The 25,813-nt window shown below is 36.7% G+C and overlaps 3 protein-coding genes across 7 annotated transcripts; all 3 read left to right on the top strand.

Moving 5' to 3' along the window:
* Positions 1–151: 151 nt before the first annotated feature.
* Positions 152–8,092, top strand: LOC112756769 (sugar transporter ERD6-like 5). 5 transcript variants are annotated; one of them, XR_011873952.1, is made up of 19 exons: positions 152–460; positions 572–634; positions 775–864; positions 954–1,013; positions 1,218–1,283; positions 1,401–1,466; positions 1,568–1,643; positions 1,739–1,803; positions 1,917–2,009; positions 2,134–2,214; positions 2,302–2,386; positions 2,477–2,520; positions 2,619–2,681; positions 2,878–2,937; positions 3,028–3,081; positions 3,432–3,491; positions 3,802–3,916; positions 4,132–4,896; positions 7,619–8,069. XR_011873952.1 is itself a non-coding variant. In XM_025805390.3 (18 exons), exons 1-18 carry the CDS (start codon positions 290–292, stop codon positions 7,747–7,749), a joined length of 1,443 nt encoding a protein of 480 aa, XP_025661175.2. In that variant the 5' UTR covers positions 152–289; the 3' UTR covers positions 7,750–8,092. The 5 variants fall into 5 exon arrangements, 3 of the variants coding, with proteins under 3 accessions (XP_025661175.2, XP_072076024.1, XP_072076025.1); XR_011873951.1 differs by having other exon boundaries at positions 4,187–4,896; positions 7,619–7,922; XM_025805390.3 differs by lacking the exon at positions 4,132–4,896 and having other exon boundaries at positions 7,619–8,092.
* Positions 8,093–13,109: 5,017 nt separating this feature from the next.
* LOC112759029 (uncharacterized) lies at positions 13,110–14,695 on the top strand. Its single transcript, XM_025807842.3, has one exon. It carries the CDS (start codon positions 13,289–13,291, stop codon positions 14,252–14,254), a length of 966 nt encoding a protein of 321 aa, XP_025663627.1. The 5' UTR covers positions 13,110–13,288; the 3' UTR covers positions 14,255–14,695.
* Positions 14,696–16,540: 1,845 nt separating this feature from the next.
* On the top strand, positions 16,541–18,325 carry LOC112756768 (uncharacterized). Its single transcript, XM_025805389.1, has one exon. It carries the CDS (start codon positions 16,541–16,543, stop codon positions 18,323–18,325), a length of 1,785 nt encoding a protein of 594 aa, XP_025661174.1.
* Positions 18,326–25,813: the final 7,488 nt, after the last annotated feature.

Raw genomic sequence — 25,813 nt, 5'->3', positions numbered from 1 at the left:
GTTTTTCTGAAAAGAAGTTAAATATATCCAACAAGAGTAAATAAATAAATAATAAAGGAATTATGTATAAATCTGGGTATGAAGAACTAGTCAATACACCCCATGATTCTTATTATTACTAGATAGATATATTGTATAAATATCTTAACTCAACTCAAGTCAAGACTCATCCACAAGTCACTATCACTCCATCACTGATTGATTCATTATCTTTTCTGTCATAACCTTGAAATTCTGTGTAGCTTCTTTGTGCAGGAGAGGTTGGTCAATCTTGGAGGACAGTAAGAGCATGGAACCAAGCCAATCATGGACTCCTTTGCTTTCCAACACTGAATCACAAGTTCATGGTGTTATTACCTGTGATAAACAGATGATGCAGAGTGAAACTTGTTCCATGCCAGCTACTCTCATACTCACCACCCTTGTTGCTGTCTTTGGTTCTTACGTTTTCGGATCTGCTGTATTTAATAAATTCCCATTTACACTCTTTGGTTTGAGTTTGGAAAAATCATCATCAGAATTCAGTATCATAGTACTAATTATTAATCACTGTCACTGACTGGTTTTGCAGGTTGGATATTCATCACCTGCTCAATCTGGAATCATGGATGAACTCACTCTTGAAGTTGCTGATGTTTGAACCTTTAAATTTGAATCACAACCTTCTTTTCATCATTACATTGAGATGAAGTTCAATTGTTAACTATAATGAGATGCTTGAATTGTGACAGAAAACGCTTAAGCTTATCTACATAAGTATTTCCTTGTATGCAGTATTCATTTTTTGGTTCAATATTGACAATTGGAGCAATAATTGGTGCTTTTGTCAGTGGTAGAATAGCAGATTGTGTTGGACGTCGAGTTGTAAGTTTCTTTTTCTCCGATTTTATGTGTTTAGTTACTCAACTTTCTTATTTTGATGTTCTTTTGTTATTTTGCATTTTGCAAATCAGGCAATGGGATTTGCAGAGGTATTCTGCATCTTGGGATGGCTTGCAATAGCATTCTCAAATGTAGGTTTGTCATTTTTTCGACTTCATTTCTCGAATTAGTCTAGCTATGCCTTTTACTAGAAATTTGTGTTGAGGAAGGTTGCATAATCTTAGTTATCTTTTTTGCAATATTCCAAGCACAATGTCCTTAAATGCAATTAAGGATGGAAGAATCTGTGCCGGTGCTAAGATTCTTGGTATTTAACACTTGCTGCTTGATTGAAGGTTGCTTGGTGGCTTTACATTGGAAGATTGTTGGTAGGGTGTGGAATGGGCCTTCTATCTTATGTGGTAATGTTAAGATTCATAAACTTTCGTATAATTTCAGTTCAAACTTCAAATTGCATTCAGCTGATCAAGTCAAAAGAAACACAAATAATTTTTTTTCCCTTTTATATAACATAACAGGTTCCAGTTTATGTAGCAGAAGTAGCACCGAAGAATCTCCGAGGAGGATTCACCACGGTTCATCAGGTAAAGTGATAAAATATTCTCTCAAATGTCATTCTACTTGCATCATGTTTTACATATTTCATGCATTGGCTTATTCCAAATCCTTATTATTATGTTGACAGCTTATGATTTGTTGTGGGGTATCATTAACTTATCTTATTGGAGCATTCTTGAATTGGAGGATTTTGGCTCTGATAGGTAAATGACCTTCTTTCTGGTGTTGTTTTAACAAAACATGAAATCAAACAACTGGGTTGATGAAGCTACTCACATGTTTTTCATCTTTGTCTCAGGAATCATTCCTTGTAGTGCACAGGTTCTGAGTCTACCCTTCATTCCTGAGTCTCCTAGGTGGCTGGTTAGTTGTTCCTAGTTGCTTACTATCATTCAAACAAGCAACTAATCATTCTTCACTTTTTATTAAAATGATTGGAGTTGCGAAATGTCACCGATACTTACAATCTTCTGCAGGCAAAGGTTGGTCACTTGGCGGGGAGCGAAAATTCTTTACAGCGCCTTAGGGGAGAGAATGCCAATGTTTCTCAAGAGGCCACTGAAATTAGAGTATATAACAAGCGTTTGTTCATTCGAGTGCTAAACTCGTGTGTTACAATCTATCTAGAAAGCAAAAGAAGCAAGGAAAAAGATACCACAAAGTCTAACACACTAACATGCACTGTTTTGGTAGGATTATACAGAAGCACTTCAGCAGCATTCAGAAGCTAGCATTATTGGATTATTTCAATTGCAGTATTTGAAGTCACTTACTGTGAGCTTTCATTTTTCGAAGTTAGATTTACTTGGAATTCTATCTTAACTTTTGCACACTCTTACTGTATCTTGTTGCTTGATGTAGGTAGGTGTTGGCCTAATGATACTGCAACAGTTTGGAGGGGTTAATGGCATTGTTTTTTATGCAGGTTCTATATTCATTTCTGCTGGTACGTCGCTGTAGGAGAAGATGAATATGAAAATATTAAGAGTTATAGTAATACAATTCTCAAGAAAGCAAAAACTCTTATCTATGACAGGGTTTTCAGCAAGTATTGGAACAATAGCAATGGTTTCTGTTCAGGTCCTTAATTATCTTCATACAATTCTTTTTCATTAGTCTTCTCTTCATGTCTTAGTCTCTTCACAGTGCACACTATTTGGATATTTTTGTGTTTGCAGATTCCAATGACAATTTTGGGAGTACTTTTGATGGATAAATCCGGAAGACGACCACTTTTGCTGGTAAGAAGGTTTAGGTCCTATTTAGTTTCGATTTTCATTTCAAGGTTGTCTAAAGCCTGAATTTTTATTGTTTTTACTTTTATTTTTTTGTTTTAAAGCAATATCTTGAAAACAGAAAACACTGAAAATAAAGACAGAAACCGAATTTTTTTGTAAAAATTTTGAATCCAAAAGCTTATTAAGTTCTTGCATACAGGTCTCTGCTTCGGGAACATGCTTCGGATGCTTACTTGTGGCCCTATCATTCCTTTTGCTGGTTCTTGGATTTGCAATTATGCTTCATTAAGTTCTGTTTTCACTTCAGTTTTGCTGAGATTAATCAGTTAATTACGGTTGTCATATGCAGGACCTACATAAATGGAAAGATCTAAGTCCTATTCTTGCTCTTGCTGGTGTACTGGTAATGATTTAGTAGTGAAAATACTTATGTTGTAAAACACTCTTATTTGATTTGATTTAATTTTTACTTAAACGTATCAATTTAATTTGATAACGAAACATGGATGGTGGAAACTCAGGTGCAGTCGACTTCACGTGAAGTTGATACCTGAGAGCCGTTAAATAATTTGACTGATTTGACTAAATTTTCATCTAACAGCTCTCAGGTATCAACTATCAATCACATAATCTTGCTAGAACTTTTCACAGTGCCTCTAACGTTAGAAAGTTTGTTTCACTCAAACCAATATACATGTCAGTCCATACATAAAGGTAGTTCAATGATTTACATTTTAATTTTATGATGAACAGGTATATACAGGATCTTTCTCTCTTGGCATGGGAGGAATCCCATGGGTTATAATGTCTGAGGTAGTTTCTTATCAGAATCTACTACTGCCAAAAGAAAAAAACTATGAGAAAATTGTTAGATTGTGATGTTTAGGGTTAGGTTTTAACGAAACTTAATTTTGATGAAGTCGGATTCAACTAAACCTTAACCCTAGACATTCGTCGTAATTTAACTCGAAAAATCATAATCTAGTATTTATATTTCGCCATTATTATTTTATATATGCTCTAATGATGGAGTATAATTTCTTATCATGAGATAGATACAAACAAATCTATCATTAAAATAGTAAGCATTAAGGTTGATTAATTGGAGAATTTTTTGTTTCAGATATTTCCTATAAATGTAAAGGGGTCTGCTGGAAGCCTAGTGACTTTGGTTAGTTGGTTGTGCTCTTGGATTGTGTCATATGCCTTTAACTTCCTTATGAGTTGGACTTCAACAGGTAAAAAATAAATTTGGTAAAAAGTTACATAGATCAATCCCATTAAAATTTTTTTAAAGTTCCCAAATTAGTCTCTCTGTATAGACGATAAATTTGACGCAGGAAGTGATCAATTTGTCTAACGAAATAAAAGTTTAGGGTTGATTGGTGATTAACATTTGTTGTAAATTAAATTGTTTTATTGAAATTTTTTAGAGACTAATATGGAGTATTAGTTGAAGGGAAAAATAAAAAAGTTAAGAAGTCTGGATTCCTGGTTTACGCATGAAGGTTTTCTGCGAATGGTGAAAAATGAATGGAGAAGTTTGGGAGATGCTCAATTCATGTGGAAGCTGAAGGTGTTAACGGGTCCTTTGCGGCATTGGCACAATAATACTTAGGGTAGCGTTTGTTTTGAAGTACTGAGACAGAGACTGAGAAACTGAGACTCAGTATCGTGTTTGTTAGTTCAGAGATTGGTACTAAAATTTCTGTCTCTGTCTCTAAAATTTCAGTATTTCAGTACCTCCAAAAAGTAGGGACACAGGGGACTGAAATTTTTAGAGATGGAGATTGAAACTTTAATAACATTTTATACCTAAAATACTTTCATTTCAATTAATTAATTCCAAATTTACCCTTTGTGCAAATTAAATTAGAGTTTTATTCTTATTTCAATTCCTGTCTCCTATTTTGCACCAAACAGAATATTGAGATTTATTTTAATCCCTGTCTCTTAGTCTCTGTCTCTCAGTCTCAGTCTTTTCGTCTCTGTTTCTCCACCAAACGCTACCTTAGGGACATGGATAAGAGACTGGGAATGTTTAAGGAGGAGATCACAAGGCTGGACAACTTAGTGAGTAATGGGATATATGATGGTACAACGGAGGCTAGACGTAAGGCGCTGGTGTGCTTCTGTGAAAATGGTACGTCAGGAAGGAAATTCACTGGAAGCAGATGTCTCGATCTCAGCATTCGGCAGACATGGACAAGAATACCAGGTACTTCCATATCATTGCCTCAGCTAGAAGAAGGTCTAATAGGATTGAAGCTCTGATGTTAAATGGTCGACTTGTGAGGAATCAGGCGAGAATTAAAGGGGCCATTAGGGGGTTTTACAAGGAGCTTTATAGGCAGGAATATGCTCCGAGGATTGGCTTCAGGGATGGGTTGGTGAAATAGATTAGTGGAGATGAGGCTGTGGCATTGGAGGTCATGCCATCAGAGGAGGAAATCAAGGAGGCAGTGTGGGACTGCGGATCGTCTAAGGTCCCAGGGAGTGATGGGTATAATATGAACTTCATAAAGAAGTGCTGGGATGACATTGGTCCGGAATTCAGTGCAGCTGTACTGGGATTTTTCCGAAGTGCGCAGTTACCTACAGAGGCGAATGTCACCTGGGTGACATTAGCCCCAAAGGTTGAAGGTGCAAAGGAGGTTTTAAGGACTTTCGGCCGATTAGTATGGTGGGCTGTCTGTATAAAGTGATCTCGAAGGTGTTGGTGAGGAGGATGAGGCCTGTGATACCGGGGTTGGTAGGAGAGACTCAGACTGCATTTGTAAAGGGTAGAAAAATTCATGATGGAGCACTCATAGCCTGTGAGACAGTCCATTGGCTGAAGGCGCGTAAAAAGGAAGTGGTTATCATCAAGCTGGATTTTCAAAAAGCCTATGATAGAGTACGATGGAGTTTTATAGATATTGTGCTACAGAAGATGGGTTTCGGCCAAAGGTGGAGGAATTGGGTAAAGGAGTGCGTTACCACGGCTACTATGCTGTTCTGGTGAACGGGACACCGTCTAAACCGTTCAAGATGGAAAAGGGGACTAAGACAAGGAGACCCCCTATCTCCTCTCCTTTTTGTACTCGTCGTTGATGTGTTGCATCGGATGCTGGGGGAAGCCATTAGGAATGGGCGCATTGCGCCATTACTAGTAGGGGGGACCATGTGGAGTTGTCGCACCTACAATTTGCAGATGACACAATCTTATTTTGCCCGCCAGAGACGGAAACAATTGTGAACTATAAGCGATTGCTGCGGTGTTTTGAGTTGATGTCTGGGCTGAACATTAATTTTGAGAAGTCGAATCTGATCCCGGTGAACTATGAGCAGGAATGGATAGAGCGTGCATGTAACCTACTAGGGTGTCAAAAGAAAGAGTTGCATGTGCGATACCTTGGGATTTCCTTGGGAGCTAATCCGCGGTTGGTAAAGACGTGGAAACCAATCATTGATAAGGTGGAACAGAAGCTCAGTTTATGGAAAGCGAAGGTGTTGAATAAAGCAGGTAAGCTTGTTCTTATCAAATTAGTCCTGAATAGCTTGCCCATTTATTACCTTAGCTTGTATAAGATGCCACGGGCGGTGGCGACCAAGCTCATTGCTTTACAAAGGTACTTTATGTGGTGTAAGGAGGACGGTACCTATGGCATCCCATTGGTCAAGTGGGAGTTGGTACAGGCTCCGAAAAAGGCTGGGGGCTTGGGGGTGGGGGATGTGGTGCTTAGGAACACAGCACTACTGTTTAAATGGTGGTGGAGGTTTTCAAAGGAAGAATGCCCGTTGTGGAAAAAGATTGTCTGTTCTTACAACAAATTGTCCCCTAATATAATGCTAGCAAATCAGTCTGTACCGGTCAAAGGGGGCCTTGGAAGGACATCTGCCAGCTAAATATCAAAGAGCAAAGGGTGCGAGATAAAATGGTTAATGGTTTGGCAATGGAAGTCGGCAACGGTAGGAAAACCCGGTTTTGGGAAGATAATTGGGTTCAGGGTGGTCCACTGAGAGTGAATTTCCCAAGACTCTTCTCTGTTTCAAGCCAACAAAATTTTGTGATTGGGGATTGTGGTTTTTGGGATGGGTTAGAGTGGATATGAAACTTTCAATGGAGGAGGGAGCTGTTCCAATGGGAGCTAGAACTGGTACATCAACTACATGAGCGACTAAGGCCAGTGAGGATGTCACCTGAAAATGAGGATACTGTGGTATGAAAACTTGATAACACAGGTGTCTTTTCCACGAAGTCTTTTATGCAGGTAATCCAAACGGAGACGTTGTCAGAGGAGATCACGAGCTATAGCTTCACAAGTGCAATATGGAACGGCTTGGTACCCCCAAGAATTGAACTGTTTGGATGGTTTGTGCTAGTTGGTCGCATTAATAATAAGGAGCGATTGACTAGATTAGGAGTTGATATTCATAGTGATACTACTTGCGTCCTGTGCCACAAGGGGGTAGAAAATGTTGAGCATCTATTTCTTCGGTGTGAGGTAACATGGCAGGTGTGGTGCTACTGGTTGCGATCCTTTAGTAGTGTTTGGGTTACCCCTGGAACCATGAAAGATCTTTTTGGGAGTTGGATTGGCATGATCGGCAGAAGACAAGGACAGAAGCAGTGGATGGTGGCGTTCTTTGCAGTGATCTGGAACATCTGGTTGGAACGTAATGCCAGAATTTTCAAGAATGCACGGGAAAATATTGAATCCATTCAAACAAAGACGGTGTTGAGTTACAAAGAGTGGTATGATTGTGATGTTTTCGGGAGTTGTTAGCTGAGTTGAAGGTGTAAGGGGATTGGTTGCTTTGTCTGTAGCGTTTATATTTTTATGTTTGCTTGTTTTGCTCCACTTTAATGTGTTGAGCTTTCTCTTAATTCCAAAAAAAAAAAGTTAAAGAAGTTCTTATATGTGAAGTTAATTACTTAATGTATTATGTTTGGGCAGGAACTTTCTTCATATTCTGTGGCATTTGTGGTTTCACCGTTGTATTTGTGGCAAAATTAGTACCAGAGACCAAGGGCCGTACACTAGAAGAAATTCAAGCATCTCTCAATCCATTTTCAACAAAGACATGAATTGTAATTTGGATCAAATATTTATCATTAGGTTAAAAATTATTATAATTTCTTAGAATTATATCCGGCATCAAATGCTAGTGCTTGTTGTCAAGGTGGTGTGCCAAATTAGTTTACGTTTTGAATTATCACTTAAGACAAAATTGCAAGCTATTCATGAGTTTCAATTTTAATTTTTCCTTTTGTTTATTTGATAAATTAAAGGATTTAATTCCATTAAGACATAGTAGGATGTTATTCCAATTGGTACTTGTATGTGGATTCAACCTTCAACGAAAGTGTAATTTTTGCTATAGCATAATTTTAAATAGATATTCTCATGTCATGTGGGTACATTGGAAAACGTATGTTATCTTCTATTTAGATTTTAGAGGGTACTGACAAATTTTGGGTTAATAGTTAAATTTGTTTTTAAAAGATTATTTATTTTTAAATTGATTCTCAAATAATTTTTTTAGTAATATTAGTTTCGGAAAGATAAAATATAAATTAAATTGATCATTTTATTAGTTAGATGATGACGTGTCACATTAAGTATCATGTAACATGATGACGTAATAGGTTAATGCCACATGTCACAAAATGATTAGTTGACGTATTAGGTCAGTGACACTCGACATGTCACATATCATTTGATATGTCTTAAATTTATTTATAATCAAATTAGTTCCTGAAAGTATAAATATAAGTCATTTTCATCTCTAAAATTTTATAAATTGATCAAATTAGTCTTTATATAAATTTTTTTATAATATTAAATTTTTAATATTTCTTAATCCTACTCATTTTAATCTTATTTTTTACACCTTAATAAAAAAATTTCAAATAAAATAATAAAAATAATTAAATTGTTACAAAGTTATTTTCTCATATATATTTTTAGATTTTTCATTTTCAAATTCTAATTTTTTTTAGTGAAATTGTTTTATATAAATAATTTTATCAAACTATTATTAATTATATACTAAAAGTTTTAACATTTTAGATTTCACTAAATAAATATAGAAGTTATTTTAAATGTTTTAATCTTTTAGATTTTACTAAATAATTTTAGTAGCTATTTTAAAAAAAACTATATTAAAATATTAAAATTTGAACAAGTGATCTTACAATTCAATTTTTCAATTATTCAGTTTTATCATATAAATATACAATAATATAAATTATAATTTTAAAAATTTAAAAGATTTAAATTTTAAAATAACTACTATATTATTTAGTGAGATTCAAAATATTAAATTTTTAATATATAATCAATAATAATTTGATAAACTCATTTAAAAAAAATTCACTATAAAAAAATTACAATTTGAAAATACACAATTTCAAAATACAAATATCAAAATAACTTTATAATAATTTAATTATTTTTATTATTTTATGTAAAGAGAATTTTGTTTATTAAGATTTAAAAAATAAAATTAAAATTAATAGTATAAAAAAGTATTTTAAATTTAATATTATGAAAAAAATTTAAAAAAATTTATATAAAGACTAATTTGATTAATTTTTAAAATTTTAGATATGTAAATGACTTACGTATGGACTTTTAAGGGCTATTTTAATTATAAATAATTTTTTTACATGTCAAGCGATACGAGACGTGCTAGGTGTCACTGACCTGATACGTCAACCAATTATCTTGTGACACGTAGTATTAACCTATCATATCATCATGTCACCTGTTATTTAATGTGACGTAGCATTATCTAATTGATGAAAAGACCAATTTAATTTATGTAACTAAAATAATCATTTGAGTACTAATTTAAAAAATAAATAATTTATTAGAGACGACTATTAACCCAAAAAATTCAACTCCTTCTTTTACCCTAGCAAAACGTCAAAACACCTGAAAAATAACAAACACGTGAGATAAAAAGAACAATTTATCCACATAACTATAATTAGTTTAGGCACGTCCCTGGTAATCCCAATAGTAGCCTCAAATATAGGGAAGATAGTTCCATGCCGTTAAAGAATATATCTTCTTCCAAAATGCTCAGAATCCAAAATACAACAGTAAATCTAGACAATTAAAATATTTTAATGAGAATAATGTTATATATTTAAATTTTTTTACAAATAAAGTCTAGTTAAATTAAATAATAAAATTTAAAATAATATTAATTATAACTAATTTTTATTATGTTAGACTAATTTAATTAAATTTAATTAATAAAAGAATTTAAATATATAATATTATTTTTTATTTAAGTCTAATTAAATCGTGATATATACATTTTTTTATTTTTTATTTTTTTTTCAGTTGATTTTTTTCTTTTTTTTATCATCACCTTAATCATCGTCATTATTGACATTATTTTTTTTCTTATAATTTTTTTGTTCTTATTTATCTTCTTTGTTCATATATTTTTTATTTTATAAAAAAGAAGAATAATGAAAAAACATAACACAAAAAATATGATGATAATAAAGAAGAAAAATGTATTGAATTTTTCATATAAAACATAGAAATAAAAAAATATCAAAATTTGTTATATAAAACATAACAACTTTATCACGATAAATACAAAATTTAAATTGATTTTCACATTGCATTGTAAAATAGATTGTTGATTAGAATTTAGGAATATACAATTCAACTTTAAAACAACTCTGTTATGATAAAATTCTCTATTTTTAAAATAAAACAATAGAAGATACTGAAAAATTTTTGTATCAATAACAAAATATGAAAAAGAAGAATATATTGGGAGAAAAAAAAAGATAAAATATAAAAAAATAGAAAAAGAATAAAAATATATTGGGAGAATTTTTGGTACAATAGTTGAAAAAGTTTAATGTTAATTTTAAAAAATTTTGATACTATTTTTGTTTTTAATAACATCTAATTAGTTAAAAAAATTTTTTGTGTTATTGTTAAAAAATTTATACGTCAACATCTAGAAATTTCTTATATTAAGCTTAAAAAATTTTTGTGTTATTTTTCGGATAAATTTTACACAAACTCTCATTTTCATCATCGTCATCATTATTATCATCATTATTTTGTTTTTTTATTCATCATCTTCTTCTTCTTATTTCATTTTTTCATCATTTTTTTTGTTTTCATTCCCTATTCATCTTCTTCTTCTTATTTTATTTTCTCATAATTTTTTTCTTTTCATTCTCTTAAAAAATATAAAAGTAAAGAGAAAAAAATAATAAATAAAAAATGATGCAATAACATAAAAAGAGAAAGAAATAAAAAAAAAAACACAACAACAGTAACAATAATAAAATAACAATGAAAAAAAAAATACACGAAAAAAAAGAGATATGCAAAAAGAAAAAAAAGTGTCTAATATACACAAACTTTACTACATAAATTTTATGTGAGTAATTTTTATTAAATTTAAATTAATTTAATTAAATTTAATAGACAAAAATACTTGAATGCGTATCGAAACTCAAAAAAATAACTATTGAATTATTCATTATTATTATTATTATTATTATTATTATTTTTTTTTTTTTTTGAAGTAAAGAGCTCAATACAAGGTGGAGCATTAAAACAAACCATATAACACATGAACCCAGTTAACAACACCAGACAACTCAGCATACATGACAACTCTTAGTCATCTTCGACAATGCCATCAACAACCAAAGAGTTTACCACCAAGCCATTCATTAGAGAATTTGAAAGACCTGTTTAGGATTTCTTCCACATTAGATTCTTGGTTTTTGAAGATTCTACGATTCCTTTCTTGCCAGATTGTCCATATAACAGTAAAAAATTCAATGAACCATCGTTTCCTCTCATCTTTTCGCACTGAACCATTCGTCCAACTTAGAAAGTGCTCCTTTAAAGAACTCTCATCTTTTCGCACTGAACCATTCGTCCAACTTAGAAAGTGCTCCTTTAAAGAACTCTCATCTTTTCGCACTGAACCATTCGTCCAACTTAGAAAGTGCTCCTTTAAAGAACTTGGCATTGTCCAAAACCTCCCAAGAGCGAACAGCCATGCACTCCAGCAAGTGAGCTCACACCTAATAAACAAATGAAACGCAGTCTCTTCAGACTTACAGCATAACACACACAAATTATCTTGATGTGCAATAACGATGCAAGTTGATTATTAATCTATTATAAAGTTAATTATTTCACTGTTACACATTTTATTATTCTAATATTTAATTATTTAATTAAAGTAATAAAAAATTAATATGTATATATAAATATATAATGTCTTATTTGATAATTTATTTTCTTTTAAATTAGAGTGAGATTCGAATTCGAAATTTTTAGTTAAAAATTGAAAGACTATGTGTGTGTTTGGATTGCAATTTACACATAAGAGTTTGCACAAAATTGATTTTGCAAATTTGATTTTGATAAAAAAAAAAATAAGTTTGTGTTAAGGTAATTTATGTTTGACAATTTTTATATCAAAATGGATTATAATAAAATAAATGTTGTTTGGATTAAACTATTCAAAATCACTTTTAGATAAAAATTACTAAAATAGACATCAACTTAAATAATTTTTGTATATTATCTTATTATTTTAATTTAGAAATTTGAATAGATCTTATTAATTAATTTTATAATAAAATTAATATTTATATACTAAAATAAAAACAATATAAAAAAATTGGCAAAAAATATTTTTAATTAAAACTAACAAAACATAAATTTTAGAGAGTACTACAAATAATAAAAAAATTAAATATTTATTTTGGTAGTGATTGAAATAAATCAAAAAAATTTTTATAATATTTTTTATATAGTATATTTTTAGTACTTTTAGTACTCTTGTTTAGTATGCTATAATTTATTATTATTATTATTTACAATTAATTTTTTTATTTAATTTACTTTACCTAATAATAAGATCAATAAATCATATTATAAAAAAATAATAAAAAATAATACAAAAAAAATCACAATTATAAAAGTGTATAATATCAAATAAATAATTAATAAAAAATATAAATAATAAATAATAAAAAAGAGAGTTAATATAAACAAAAATAATAAGAATTTCATAAATAATACAATAATATGCATAAAGAATAAAATTGGTATACGGTAAATAAAGATTAAATATTGATGGCTAAAAATCCATTGGTGAAATGCAAAAGTTTAGAATAATTGCTTTTTGTAAACGTAATTTTAAATGCAAAATCATTTTTGCGTTCATAAATAAAAAATTTGTTTAAACCAAAAATTAAAACTTTCAAAAGTCTAAACATGTTTTTTTTTTTTCAATGAGTTTGTCAAACACACCTTATATCATTTGAATTATAACTCGTTAGCTTATTTGATAATTGAGTTATTTTATATATTTTTAAATATATTATTTAATAAAGTAATAGTTAATTGTAACATAATGGCAACACGGTGTTTGTAGTGAAGGTGGTGGACTGAGGGAGTAAAAGTAAGAGAAAGAGATGGATGGAAGATACATGAATAAGTCAAACGTGGGACCCGGCACCGTTTGCTCTCTCTATTAAAAGACTGTTCCATCTCTTTCTTCTCATTTCTATTTCCTATTATTCCCAACAACAAATTTCAGTTCTATTTATATATATGTTCTCATCTAATCTCATGACACTGGAGCCAATTTCTCCCACATTTTTGTTCTTTTTCTATTTGTCTCTTCTTCTTCTTTTACCTATTACCATGATCAATACTTTTCTCAAAAACAAGAACATTCGCTTGAAACTTCAACAGCATCACCATCAATCACCAAGATTAGATCTCCTCACTCTCCCCAAACATGATGAACAACCCAAGAAGCCTCCCAATGTTGTGGAATCAGCCATGTTGATGAACCATCATCATTATTCTTCTCCATCCACCGCCATTGGATTTGATGACGATGGGATGACGTCATGCACAGAAAGTCTTGGATTCGAGAGTTCAAACGAGAGGTGCTTCATCTGTGATCATCAACAAGAACAAGAATGGATCCATGACGAGAATCATGATGCTGATGTTTCTGATTGGAGGAGGAATAATATGGACCGGAAAGAGAGCCGACGGGGGAGGAATTCAAAGGTGAGTAGGTCGTTTCCACCGCCTTTGACATCACTGAACCGCAACGGACAGCCGAGTTTCTTTCTCCGTCCCGTGAGGAAGGACGGCAGGTTAGAACTCACACAAGTTAGAATTCAACGGCAGGAGATCCTTCACGCATGCCGGCAGGATGGACGGTTGATATTACACCTCATCCCTGACCGTACTCTCTTTGAAGAAGAACAAGAACAAGCCGCATATGATGCTGCTTATAACCAAGAAGAAGAAGAAGAAGAAGAAGAAGAAGAAGAAGAAGAAGAAAAAGAAGAAGACGAAGACGAAGATGAAGACGAATATAAATATGAACATGAACAAGAAGTAATAATTGCAAATGGAAAAGATGATCAACGGAGTAGATATGGAAATGAGTTGAGGAGGTGTCACGAGATGGTGAATATGAACGTGAACATGAATATGAATCACCATCATGATCACCGACATCAACATCTGCAACTGTGTGGAATAAGCATTGTGTGAGAAACGGGTGATCTTATATGATCAAATTATTTTAGTAACCGAGTTTAACTATGTTGATTCAGTAGTTTATTGAGACATAATAAGAAGAAGAAAGAAGACTTAGTTAAAGTTGATTACAAAAATAATTTGTTCATTCGGCATATGTTTTTCAGTAAAATATTGTTAAAATAAGATAGGACAGGTGGTGGCACACGCACAATTTTGATACCGATCCAAAGCTAAGGGGACAAAAGCAGAGAGAAGGAAGCATCCATGCATGGAAATTAATGATGAAAATGAAAATGATGAGGAATAATTTAGAAGATAGTGGTAGAAGCAGTGTGTGTATGTGTTGTTGTATCGGTTAGTGTGTGAAGAAAGAAAATATCTACTATCACTCACAAAATGCTAACTTTTATGGTAATCATAATAAATAAAAATAAAACAAGATTCATTCATTCATTCGGTGCGGTCGTTTAATTTTCTTCAATTAGCTTTACTTTAATTTCCTGATGACCATCCTGCATCGTATGCACCCATTCATATTCTCATGTATTTATCATTTTGAAGCTTAGTTTTATGTTAGAAAGAAACAAAATAAAGAAAAATCATAAAACCAAACAAAGAAAATAGTCGTTTTAGTTTCATTTTGTTGATTACTATAGAGTTTAGACCATGTAAAGTTCAAATTAGGATCATTGTCCCTTAATTAACACAAAAGTCAGAGTTAAATCCAAACCTTAATTGCTCTATTTTTATTAACAATATTATAAATTTTAATTGATATCAGTATACTAAGCCTCTTAAGTTAATTATTGATGATTATTTTAATCATTGATAAGTTATCTCAATTTTGTTCCCGTTGATTAGTAAGTATTGTTATATTGGTATAAAGAGTTTAGGAAAAGAAAAGAAGGATAATTTAAAAAAGAAGAATAATTTAGAAAAAAGATTTAAGAGTATCGTATTGATTTTTTCACTTGATTATAAAATTCTTCTCAATATATAGACTAAGAGTACACTAATGAGTACACTAATTATAGAATAATATTCTAATAAATTACATTAATTTTTTTAAATTCTTTTTTATATTTTTCTGATTTTATTCCTTATGATATTCTAACAAGTATTGGTCAAATAATGTGAGCTACTTAATCAAAATTATATTCAATCAACAATCAAGTATATAGGTGTTTTTAATCAACTATGCTTTGATGTGGAAAATTTGAAAAAGAATATAATAGAAAAATCTAAACCAGGATTCTGCTATACTAACCAAATTTAATTTATAATAATCATTGACATTGGTTAATATGGAAAATTCAGGACGGATAGAACTACGGAACAAACAAAAGATTCTAGGATTTAAAACAAAAAAAAGAGTACTAACATTTAGAAAACGAATCTTTCTTTACAACGAAGAGAAGAGCCCTAAAAGCTATTGCAAAAATACATCATATTAGATTGAGAAAAAAAATGTTGGTAGGACAGGTGAAGTACAGAAAATTGACGAAAAAAAAAATAGAAAAGTGGTACAGGAAGGAGGCAACAGTTGGAGAACTGTAAATCATTAGGTTCAGGAAGAATTTGGTACAGATAATAATGAATGTGAAAGGAAAGTGATACGTCACCCTTGTCCTCGGTTGCATAAAAAGCTCGGCACGTGAGCCAATAAGTTCGGCCCTGTATCAGTTACCCGAAATACTCGGCGCGTAAATATCGGGGGCTGGCGTCACATTAAACAAGCTCGGAACAAGAGCAGATAAGCTCAACCTTACCTGTCCGAATAAAAAGACACGTGCATCATAAAGCTCGGTCCCGTATCAGCCGTCCGCAAATCTCGGCACGTGATCGGGACCAAAACAGCATCACTCAACTGAAAATAGGAAACGTGCTCAACTAGTTTACAGCACCAAAACAGAATATCTCAACCAACCTATAAACTAGGACTTATTCACTAACGGGCAGAAGACAACTCCTATAAAACCTAGCTAATATGCTTGGCTAGGTCTCAGGTTCTATCACTCTTATTCTCTCACTCTTTTCTCTTAACTCACTCACCGTGAATCACTACTGACTTGAGCGTCGGAGTATCTTGTGCAGGTATTCCCGCCGCGGTGTTTGACTTCCGGCCGGCGTCAAGCTCTTCCTCCTCGGTGTCAACTCACTCGGAAGCGCTTAAGCTCGGCCTCCCTAGTGTTCGGACGAACCACTTGGCGCCCACCGTGGGGCCCGGAGTACATCTAACCCCATCTTTTCCTTCGTTTAGTCTTCTACTTTATTTTGCAGGATTCCCGATCCTCGGACATGGCTGACAAGGAAAATCCACAACTCTCACAGGACGACCTCCTGGCTCAAATCGCTGAGCTTCAGGCGGAGGTACGGAGGATAGCCGAGCTCTCAACGCAAAACAATGGAGAGAACTCCAAAGGCTCGGCTCAAAGTGCGACGGACCCTTTAAACATCGTCCCGCCAAAGGAAAAGCTCACCCTTGACAACCCTTTCTCCGAGGAGATCACGAATTACCAGATGCCAAAAAACTTTACGCTGCCCACCGCGCTGGAGCCGTACAAGGGGTTCGGCGACCCCCGAGCCCATGTGAAGAAGTTCCAATCGATGATGTTCTTCAACGGCCCGAACAATGAGCCCGTCCTCTGTCGAGCATTTCCCACTTACCTAGATGGTGCTGCGTTACTCTGGTTTTCTAAACTTTCTGCAGGTTCGATCTCCTCCTTTGAAGACCTCGCCAGATCATTCATTGATTACTTCGCTGCATCAAGAATCTATGTACATGGCTCGGACTTTCTCGGCACCATCAAACAAGGTCAGCACGAGAGTCTGAAAGACTACATGACCAGATTCGCTGACGCCACTATGGAGATCCAAGACTTAGACCCGGCCGTTCACCTGCACGCTCTCAAGGCCGGCCTCAGGCCTGGCAAATTTCGGGAGACCATTGCCATAACAAAACCAAAGACGCTAGAGGAATTCCGAGAAAGGGCGGCTGGGCAAATGGAGATTGAAGAACTCCGAGAAGCCCAAAAATCAGACAAACAGCCACATCGGAGAGATGAGGAAAGGACTTTCAGATCGCCAGGCAACAGAGACACCAAGAAACCTCCTAAGCCCGCGTCAAAATACAACACATACACCAGATTCAACACCAGAAGAGAGAACATCATCAGAGAAATCCTCAACGCCAAAATCATAAAGCCACCAGCCCGAGCAGGGAACTACCAGGATCAACGATTCGTGGACAAGACAAAGCATTGTGCCTTCCACCGGAAGTTCGGTCATACTACAGATGACTGCATCGTTGCAAAGGACCTCCTGGAAAGACTAGCGCGCCAAGGGCTCCTGGACAAATACATCGAGATCCGGAAGGGCAGAGGAGGAAACTCGGACAGGGTAGAACATAAGCAAGCGGTTGCCGACGACAAAAAAGAAAGGACGACTCCTGATCCACCAAGAGGAGTCATCAACCACATATCAGGGGGATTCGCAAGCGGAGGAGAAACAAGCTCGGCTAGGAAACGAAGCTATAGAGCGATGCTGGCAATCGAAGGAACTATACAACCAAAGAAGGACAAAGAACCAGATGTCACAATATCCTTCAGCCAAGCAGACTTCAAATCGGCAAACCCTAACCTCGACGATCCCGTGGTAATTTCAATCCAGATCGGAGAACTGTTGGTAAGAAAAACATTGTTAGATCCAGGTAGTAGTGTTGATGTTTTATTTTACTCTACTTTTACCAAGATGAAATTATCAGAAAAATTGATACAACCCTCCTCCAGAGAGCTAATTGGGTTCTCTGGAGAGAGAGTCCCTATCATGGGACACATATGGCTAAAGACCACAATGGGAGAAATCCCTATATCAAAGTCGATTGATATTCAATACCTAATAGTAAACTGTTACAGCCCTTACAATATTATACTTGGGAGACCCGCCCTGAATATATTCAGGGCAGTGGTTTCCACATTACATCTGTGTGTCAAGTTTCCAGTGCAGGAAAACAAGATCGCTACGGTGTATGCCGACCATCAAGAAGCTCGGCAATGCTATAACGCTGGTCTAAAACCAGTATAAACAAAACAGGAAGCTCGGCCCCAGGTTCAAGCAATCCACACGTCTGCCAACACAGCGACACTAGCCGATCTCGACCCAAGGGAAGACCTCGGCGAAAGACCTCGGCCAATGGACAATCTTCAACAAATAACACTGACATAAGACGACAAACAATGCACATATGTTGGAGAAGCATTAGAAGGGGCAGACCGAGCAAGACTCATTCACATACTACGTCTGAACGCCGACCTTTTTGCATGGACACCAGATGACATGCCCGGAATCAACCCAGAAGTCATCTGCCATAAGCTCGCAATCGACAAAACAATCCGACCAGTTGCACAGAAGAAAAGGAACCTCGGAGAAGAGAAAAAACAAGCAGCACTCGAAGAAACCCAGAAGCTCTTCAATGCAGGCTTCATCAGAGAGATTCGCTTCACCACATGGCTGTCTAACGTGGTAATGGTAAGGAAGAGCTCAGGTAAATGGCGCATGTGCGTCGACTTTACAAACTTAAATAAAGCTTGCCCCAAAGATGCATATCCACTGCCTTGCATTGATAAATTAGTTGATAACGCCTCTGGTTTCAAAGCTTTGAGTTTTATGGATGCATACTCTGGCTACAACCAGATCTTAATGCACCCAGAAGACCAAAGCAAAACAACTTTTATAACAGAACATGGAAATTTTTGTTACAAGGTAATGCCATTTGGCCTAAAGAATGCAGGTGCGACATATCAAAGGCTAATGGACAAGGTGTTCCAACAGCAGATAGGCCGCAATATGGAGGTCTATGTAGATATGGTCACAAAAACACCTATGCAGAGGTCCCACTGTGACGACTTAGTAGAAATCTTCAGACAACTCCGAGCATATAACATGAGACTCAATCCAGACAAATGCGCGTTCGGAGTGCAAGGAGGGAAGTTCCTGGGATTCATGTTAACATCTCGAGGCATCGAGGCCAACCCGGAAAAGTGCAGGGCCGTGCTGAACATGACAAGCCCAAAAACGGTAAAGGAGGTTCAGCAACTTGCAGGACGAATAGCTGCCCTGTCACGTTTCCTACCTGCAGTGGCAAACCGATCTTATCACTTTTTCCAGACATTCTCTAAAGGCAGGAAGTTCAACTGGACAGACGAATGCGAAAATGCTTTTATCGAACTTAAACAACACTTAACATCACCACCAATCCTCCAAAGACCAGAAACAGGTAACCCACTGTATTTATACCTATCAGTATCTAACCATGCTATAAGCTCAGTTTTAGTAACAGAAACAGGAAGAAAGCAAAGCCCAGTATACTTCATCAGTAAGGTGCTACAACCAACAGAAACAAGGTACCCGAAGATAGAACAACTGGCGCTAGCACTAATCACCACAGCAAGAAGACTACGGCACTATTTTCAGAGCCACACAATCATAGTACGAATAGACCAACCGCTGAGGCAGATACTAACCATACCCGAGCTCGCCGGCAGATTGATAAAGTGGTCGGTCGAGCTCTCCGAGTTCGACATCCAATACGAATCAAGGAAAACACTGAAGTCACAGGTGCTAGCCGACTTTATATCGGAGATGACTAAAGACACACACAATACAGAGGCCAGTTGGAGCATACATGTGGATGGAGCGTCAAACAAAGAAGGCAGTGGCGCAGGGATACTACTAAAAGAAAGCGACAAGGTGGTGGCCGAGCAATCACTACAGTTCCGCTTCAACGCAAGCAACAATCAGGCAGAATATGAGGCCCTACTCGCTGGACTGAAGCTCGCCCTACAACTACAAATACCTCGAATAACAGCCTACTGCGACTCTTCCTTAGTGGTACACCAAATAAAGGGCGAATTTCAGGTAAAAGATCCTTTGTTAGAGAAATATTGGCTCATAACAAAGGATCTAATTTCAAAATTTAAAGAATTTAATATTATCCATGTAAACCGAGAACAAAACACCAGGGCCAATGTGTTATCTAAGTTAGCCACAACACGGCAAGCCGAAAATACATCGGCACTGTCCCAGCTAACACTTGACAAACCAAGTTTTGAGCAAGAAACAATTTTGAGTATTACACAGGTCCCAGATTGGCGAACACCTTTTATCGATTACATTAATACAGGCACCATTCCAAATGATGAGCCGAACTTGCCGCTCTTCCGAAGAAGAGCAAGCTTCTATACAGTGCTCGGAAACACCCTATACAGGCGAGGACACTCACAACCATTGCTCAAGTGCATCAGCAACGAGGAAGCCGAGGAGGTTATGGCCGAAACGCATGAAGGAGTCTGCGGCAACCATATCGGCGGCCGAGCATTAGCAGCAAAGATATTGCAAACAGGATACTATTGGCCGACGATAAAACGGGACTGCATCACAAAAGTCAAAGCATGTGATAATTGTCAAAAGCATGCCACCCTTTCAGAGACCCCAGCCGAGGAGCTCCATACCATAGAGGTAAGCTGGCCTTTCGATAGGTGGGGATTGGATATCCTTGGACCCTTTCCGAAAGCGCCAGGCCAGGTAAAGTTCCTCTTAGTGTCAATCGATTATTTCTCTAAGTGGATAGAAGCACAACCACTAGCACACATAACATCAGAAAAAGTGCGATCTTTTCTATGGAAAAATATCATATGTAGATTCGGTATCCCAAGAGAAATAATCTCTGATAACGGAAGACAATGTACAGACCATAAGCTCGCCGCCTTTCTGACAAACCTTAACATCAAACATCACTTCAGCTCAGTAGAGCACCCGCAAACTAACGGACAAGTTGAATCAGCTAACAGAATTATCTTGCAGGGATTAAAGAAAAAGCTCGGCGAAGCTAAAGGGGAGTGGGCCGACCTCATTCCAGAAATTCTATGGAGTTACAACACCAGCATTCAATCTGCCACAGGGGAAACTCCCTTCAAATTGGTATATGGCGCAGAAGCGCTCATTCCAGTAGAGGTCAGCATCCCAACGCTAAGGACCGAGCTCTATAATCAACCGAACAATCAACAAGCTCGGTCAGCCGAACTAGACCTCGTAGAAGAAGACAGAGACATCTCCGCCATAAAGCAGCAAGCCAGAAAACAATACCTAGAGCAAAGACACCACAAAAGAGTAGTTCACAGGTCTTTCAACAATGGAGACCTTGTACTCAGACGAACAGAAGATGCACGAAAACCACCAGCACATGGCAAATTAGCGGCAAATTGGGAAGGTCCTTTCCGAGTTCTCCAAAACCTCGGAAAGGGGGCTTACAAATTAGAAACCCTTAGAGGAGAGCAACTTCCGGGAACATGGAACGTCTCCTCTCTAAGGGAATATCAATCGTGACATAGCCTGTGTAATAAGCGAATGATGGTACTCTTTTTCCCTCCGACGGTTTTTTCCCAAAACACAAGGGTTTTACTCGGAAAGGGTTTTAATGAGGCCGGACGCAACAAACCATTGTAGCCATACAACTTAATGTGCAACCAAAACAGTTCTCATTTTGGCAGTTAGCATACATTTCAGCTAGTAAACACTTCAAATTATCCGAGCATAATCCTCGGAACCTTAACATCACGAGCCGAGCTTATCCCTCGGAAAACCTCCACCACAAAAATAAGTCAACGTTTTTCCCAATGAACAAACCAATCCGAGCTTCATACTCGGAATTCTAAATGCGCATACCGAGCATAATACTCGGACAAGTACAAACTAACACATTTTTACGATGGTCTCCACCATACATTCCAACAAATAAACATTTAAAATAAATCCGAGCCTTATACTCGGAGAACAACGCACGCATTCCGAGCATATTACTCGGAGAAGTACAAATGAATACAACAAACAAGTTATTTCGAGCGAATCCTAAGGGATCATCAAAACAGTACATTAAAGCCTCTACTATCTTAATCAACGGATCAAACAAACAAAGAGTGGCTTCAGCCATCATCAAACACAAACAGCCGTTTTCACATAACGGCACACTACTATAATCTAACCAAAATATATATATCACATTAATCAACAGAAGCTATAATTTCAAACCGAGCTATATACTCGGACCACAAAACATCATTGTCAAACATTAGGAAAAAAGTTCACGACAAAAATAGCAACAAGCTTCAAAGATACTACAAGCATACAAAATAAACAGGACAAACACTAAAGCCTACTCTATCTTATCACCTATGCTAGACCCCTCACTCTCACTTCCAGCAGCACCTTCATCTTCCATAAGTTCTCCATTAACGACAACCTTCATAACATCAAGCTTTGAAGAATCAGCTTCGGGATACAACACCTTAACTTAGGAAACGGCGCGATCAAACCCTTGGGCAAAGGCCTCATAGACCCCGCCTTCTAACTCTTTGATCCGAGAAGACAATCGATCGACCTCAGACTTCGTGTTCTTCAAAGAAGCCTCGTGCAGTTTCCGCTCCTCAGCAAATTCAAGCTCTCTCTTCTCAATGGAGGATGACAGCTCAACAATTTTATCATCTTTTTTCTGGATAATTTCAGACAACTCCTCTACATGTGCAGCTTCTTTTTCCTCCCGCTCTAAGGCGAGCTCCTGAGATCGACCAATGGCGACGATCCGAGCACCAATAACCTAGAAGAAAAATAACTCAGTAAACAAACAACACTATAAAGGAACATTCAGCAAGCGCAAATACTTAAGTCATACCTGGAGAAAACGACTAACACCAGCTCGGCCCACCTCATCAATCATTTTCATATCATCAGGAAAACAGCAAAGCTCGTCAGCCATAACGCCAAAAGGATAGAGCTTCGCCCACAAAGATCTGCCATGCTCGTTCTCATCATATCCGTGAAGCCTTTTCTGCGATTCATAAGCAGATTCAACTGCTTGAAGAATCAGCGACGACTCCCCCTTACCATCCAGCACCTCGGCAAGACTACCTTTAGCCTGAACCCTCTTTCGCTTAGGCTTCGGCCCAGGACCATATTGGGCTACTATAGCGGCTGGCCCCTTTCCCACATTAGACGACACTTCCTTCTCACTTTTCTTCCGTTGGCTAAAGTACGACTTCAACCCCGCAGTAGTGATTGCAGGAGCCTTCTCAGCTGTAAAATAACATGCAAACAAGTCAGGAGAAACATGGAAAATCAGAAACACAATACAAACATAACAAAGTGCAGTTACCTATATGATCATACACTGCTTGCCTATCGGAATCCCATTTCAACATCTCAGCAACTGACAACAAACCCTTCGGACCCAGAGACTTAAACAAAAAATCCATGACAATATCATCATCAAGTAACCTATCGTCTACATCCAGGGCCTGGTAAGGTTTGGAGCACCAAAATAAGGGAAACCTTTCAACCAAATGCTCGTTCAGATAGAAGGGAAAATCCTCGGGAACACTCCTAACCTTAACGAACATTGATTTGAAATCCTTAAATGAAGACTTATACAAACCGAATACCGCCCGACGAGGATAGCTACTAAGATTTACCCACAAACCTCTATTCACTCCCTTTGCCTGAAATAAGGAGAAAAACAACCTAAGAGACGGCGGACACTCTAAAAGCTCCATCAAAACCTCAAAAGCTCGAACGAAACCCCAGGAGTTGGGATGTAATTGGGTCGGGGCACAGTTCAACCAGTACAAAACCCCACACTCAAATTCGGTAAAAGGAAGTCTTACCCCCAGCTCTGTGAAAAGGCAACTGTACATATAAAAATAGGACCAGTCGTCTAACCGGTCACAAACACGATCCTCCTCCCCACAAGGCAGCAACTCAATCCTAATATCACTACCAGGCCTAACCCAGACATCCGACCCTAATAGCTTCACAGACTCTTCATCATCAAACTGGGATTTGCGTTCTCTCACCCTAACATCAACCCAATCGTATGAAGCACCCACATTACAGTTCTCCATCGAAGACAAAGAAAGAAAAAAGCAAGATGAAGAGGAAAGAAGAATTAACACTGACCTTGCTTGCTCATCTCTCAGACAAGAAGAAGAAAATAACCTCTATCCCAGATTACAGCAGTTGGGAAGAAGAAGAAAACGCAAAGTAACATAAAACCCACAAAAGAAACGGTTACTAGGCCCTATACATTTAATTCAGAGTGGCAAAAAAGAGGGAGGCATTAAATCCACTGCAAAATCCAATGGACAGGGGTGCCTAGAGAAGCGGAGCGGTTTTCACATCAATCATGTCACAACGGCACGAAACGCGAGGAAGCCAGAAACGTTCCACATTCTGAAGCAGAACTAAGCCGAGCTTGGGGGCTACAAGGGCCATACACGACATACAAACTCGGCAACCGAGGATTACGGCACTCCTTGTCTAAAAGCTCGCCTTAGTCTTGTCCACATCAAGGCAAGCTTGGGGGCTATGATACGTCACCCTTGTCCTCGGTTGCATAAAAAGCTCGGCACGTGAGCCAATAAGTTCGGCCCCGTATCAGTCACCCAAAATACTCGGCGCGTAAATATCGGGGGCTGGCGTCACATTAAACAAGCTCGGAACAAGAGCAGATAAGGTCAACCTTACCTGTCCGAATAAAAAGACACGTGCATCATAAAGCTCGGTCCCGTATCAGCCGTCCGCAAATCTCGGCACGTGATCGGGACCAAAACAGCATCACTCAACTGAAAATAGGAAACGTGCTCAACTAGTTTACAGTACCAAAACAGAATATCTCAACCAACCTATAAACTAGGACTTATCCACTAACGGACAGAAGACAACTTCTATAAAACCTAGCTAATATGCTTGGCTAGGTCTCAGGTTCTATCACTCTTATTCTCTCACTCTTTTCTCTTAACTTACTCACCGTGAATCACTACTGACTTGAGCGTCGGAGTATCTTGTGCAGGTATTCCCGCCGCGGTGTCTGACTTCCGGTCGGCGTCAAGCTCTTCCTCCTCTGTGTCAACTCACTCGGAAGCGCTTAAGCTCGGCCTCCCTAGTGTTCAGACGATCCAGAAAGTATCAGTGATAAAGGAGAATCTCATCAACTGGTTACAGAAAAGTCTAGTAGACAGAACGACGAAGGCTACTGATTATAATAAATTGAAGAAAATAATTGGGAAGAACATGTCTCAAGTAGTTTAAATACGAGAATTTGGAGCGTTCAAAGCTCTTCTGACTTTTGATTTTATGTTGAGTGCGGAAGAGGCGTGCACATTTAAAATAAATATCCTTTTGCAATTCTTTGATAGTATATGGAGATGGAGCAAAGTGAAACCCGTAAAGTGTAGTTAGAATGTTTCGGAGTTCTGTTGCATGCTTGGTCAGTTGACATTTTTAGCATGTTAAGAGGACAAGAGGGAAAATTAATAAAACGACGAAATTATGCATTTCATTTAGTGTTAGATGTGTGCAACTTAATACTTGTGTCATGGATGTGATTAACGAATAGATCCATATCACAATAAATACTAGTGGATTCGATGTGTTAGTGAAGGAAGTTGGAGGTGAGATGTATGGAGAAATTAGTAATTTGGAGCATGAGGGCGAAGTAGGGTCTAGCCAAAAATAACCAAGGAA

This window comes from Arachis hypogaea, chromosome 16 (genome assembly GCF_003086295.3).
Source record: "Arachis hypogaea cultivar Tifrunner chromosome 16, arahy.Tifrunner.gnm2.J5K5, whole genome shotgun sequence".
Classification (NCBI taxonomy): Eukaryota; Viridiplantae; Streptophyta; class Magnoliopsida; order Fabales; family Fabaceae; genus Arachis; species Arachis hypogaea.
The sequence above is the reverse complement of the archived record's forward strand: the minus strand, read 5'-3'. Positions and strand labels throughout refer to the sequence as shown.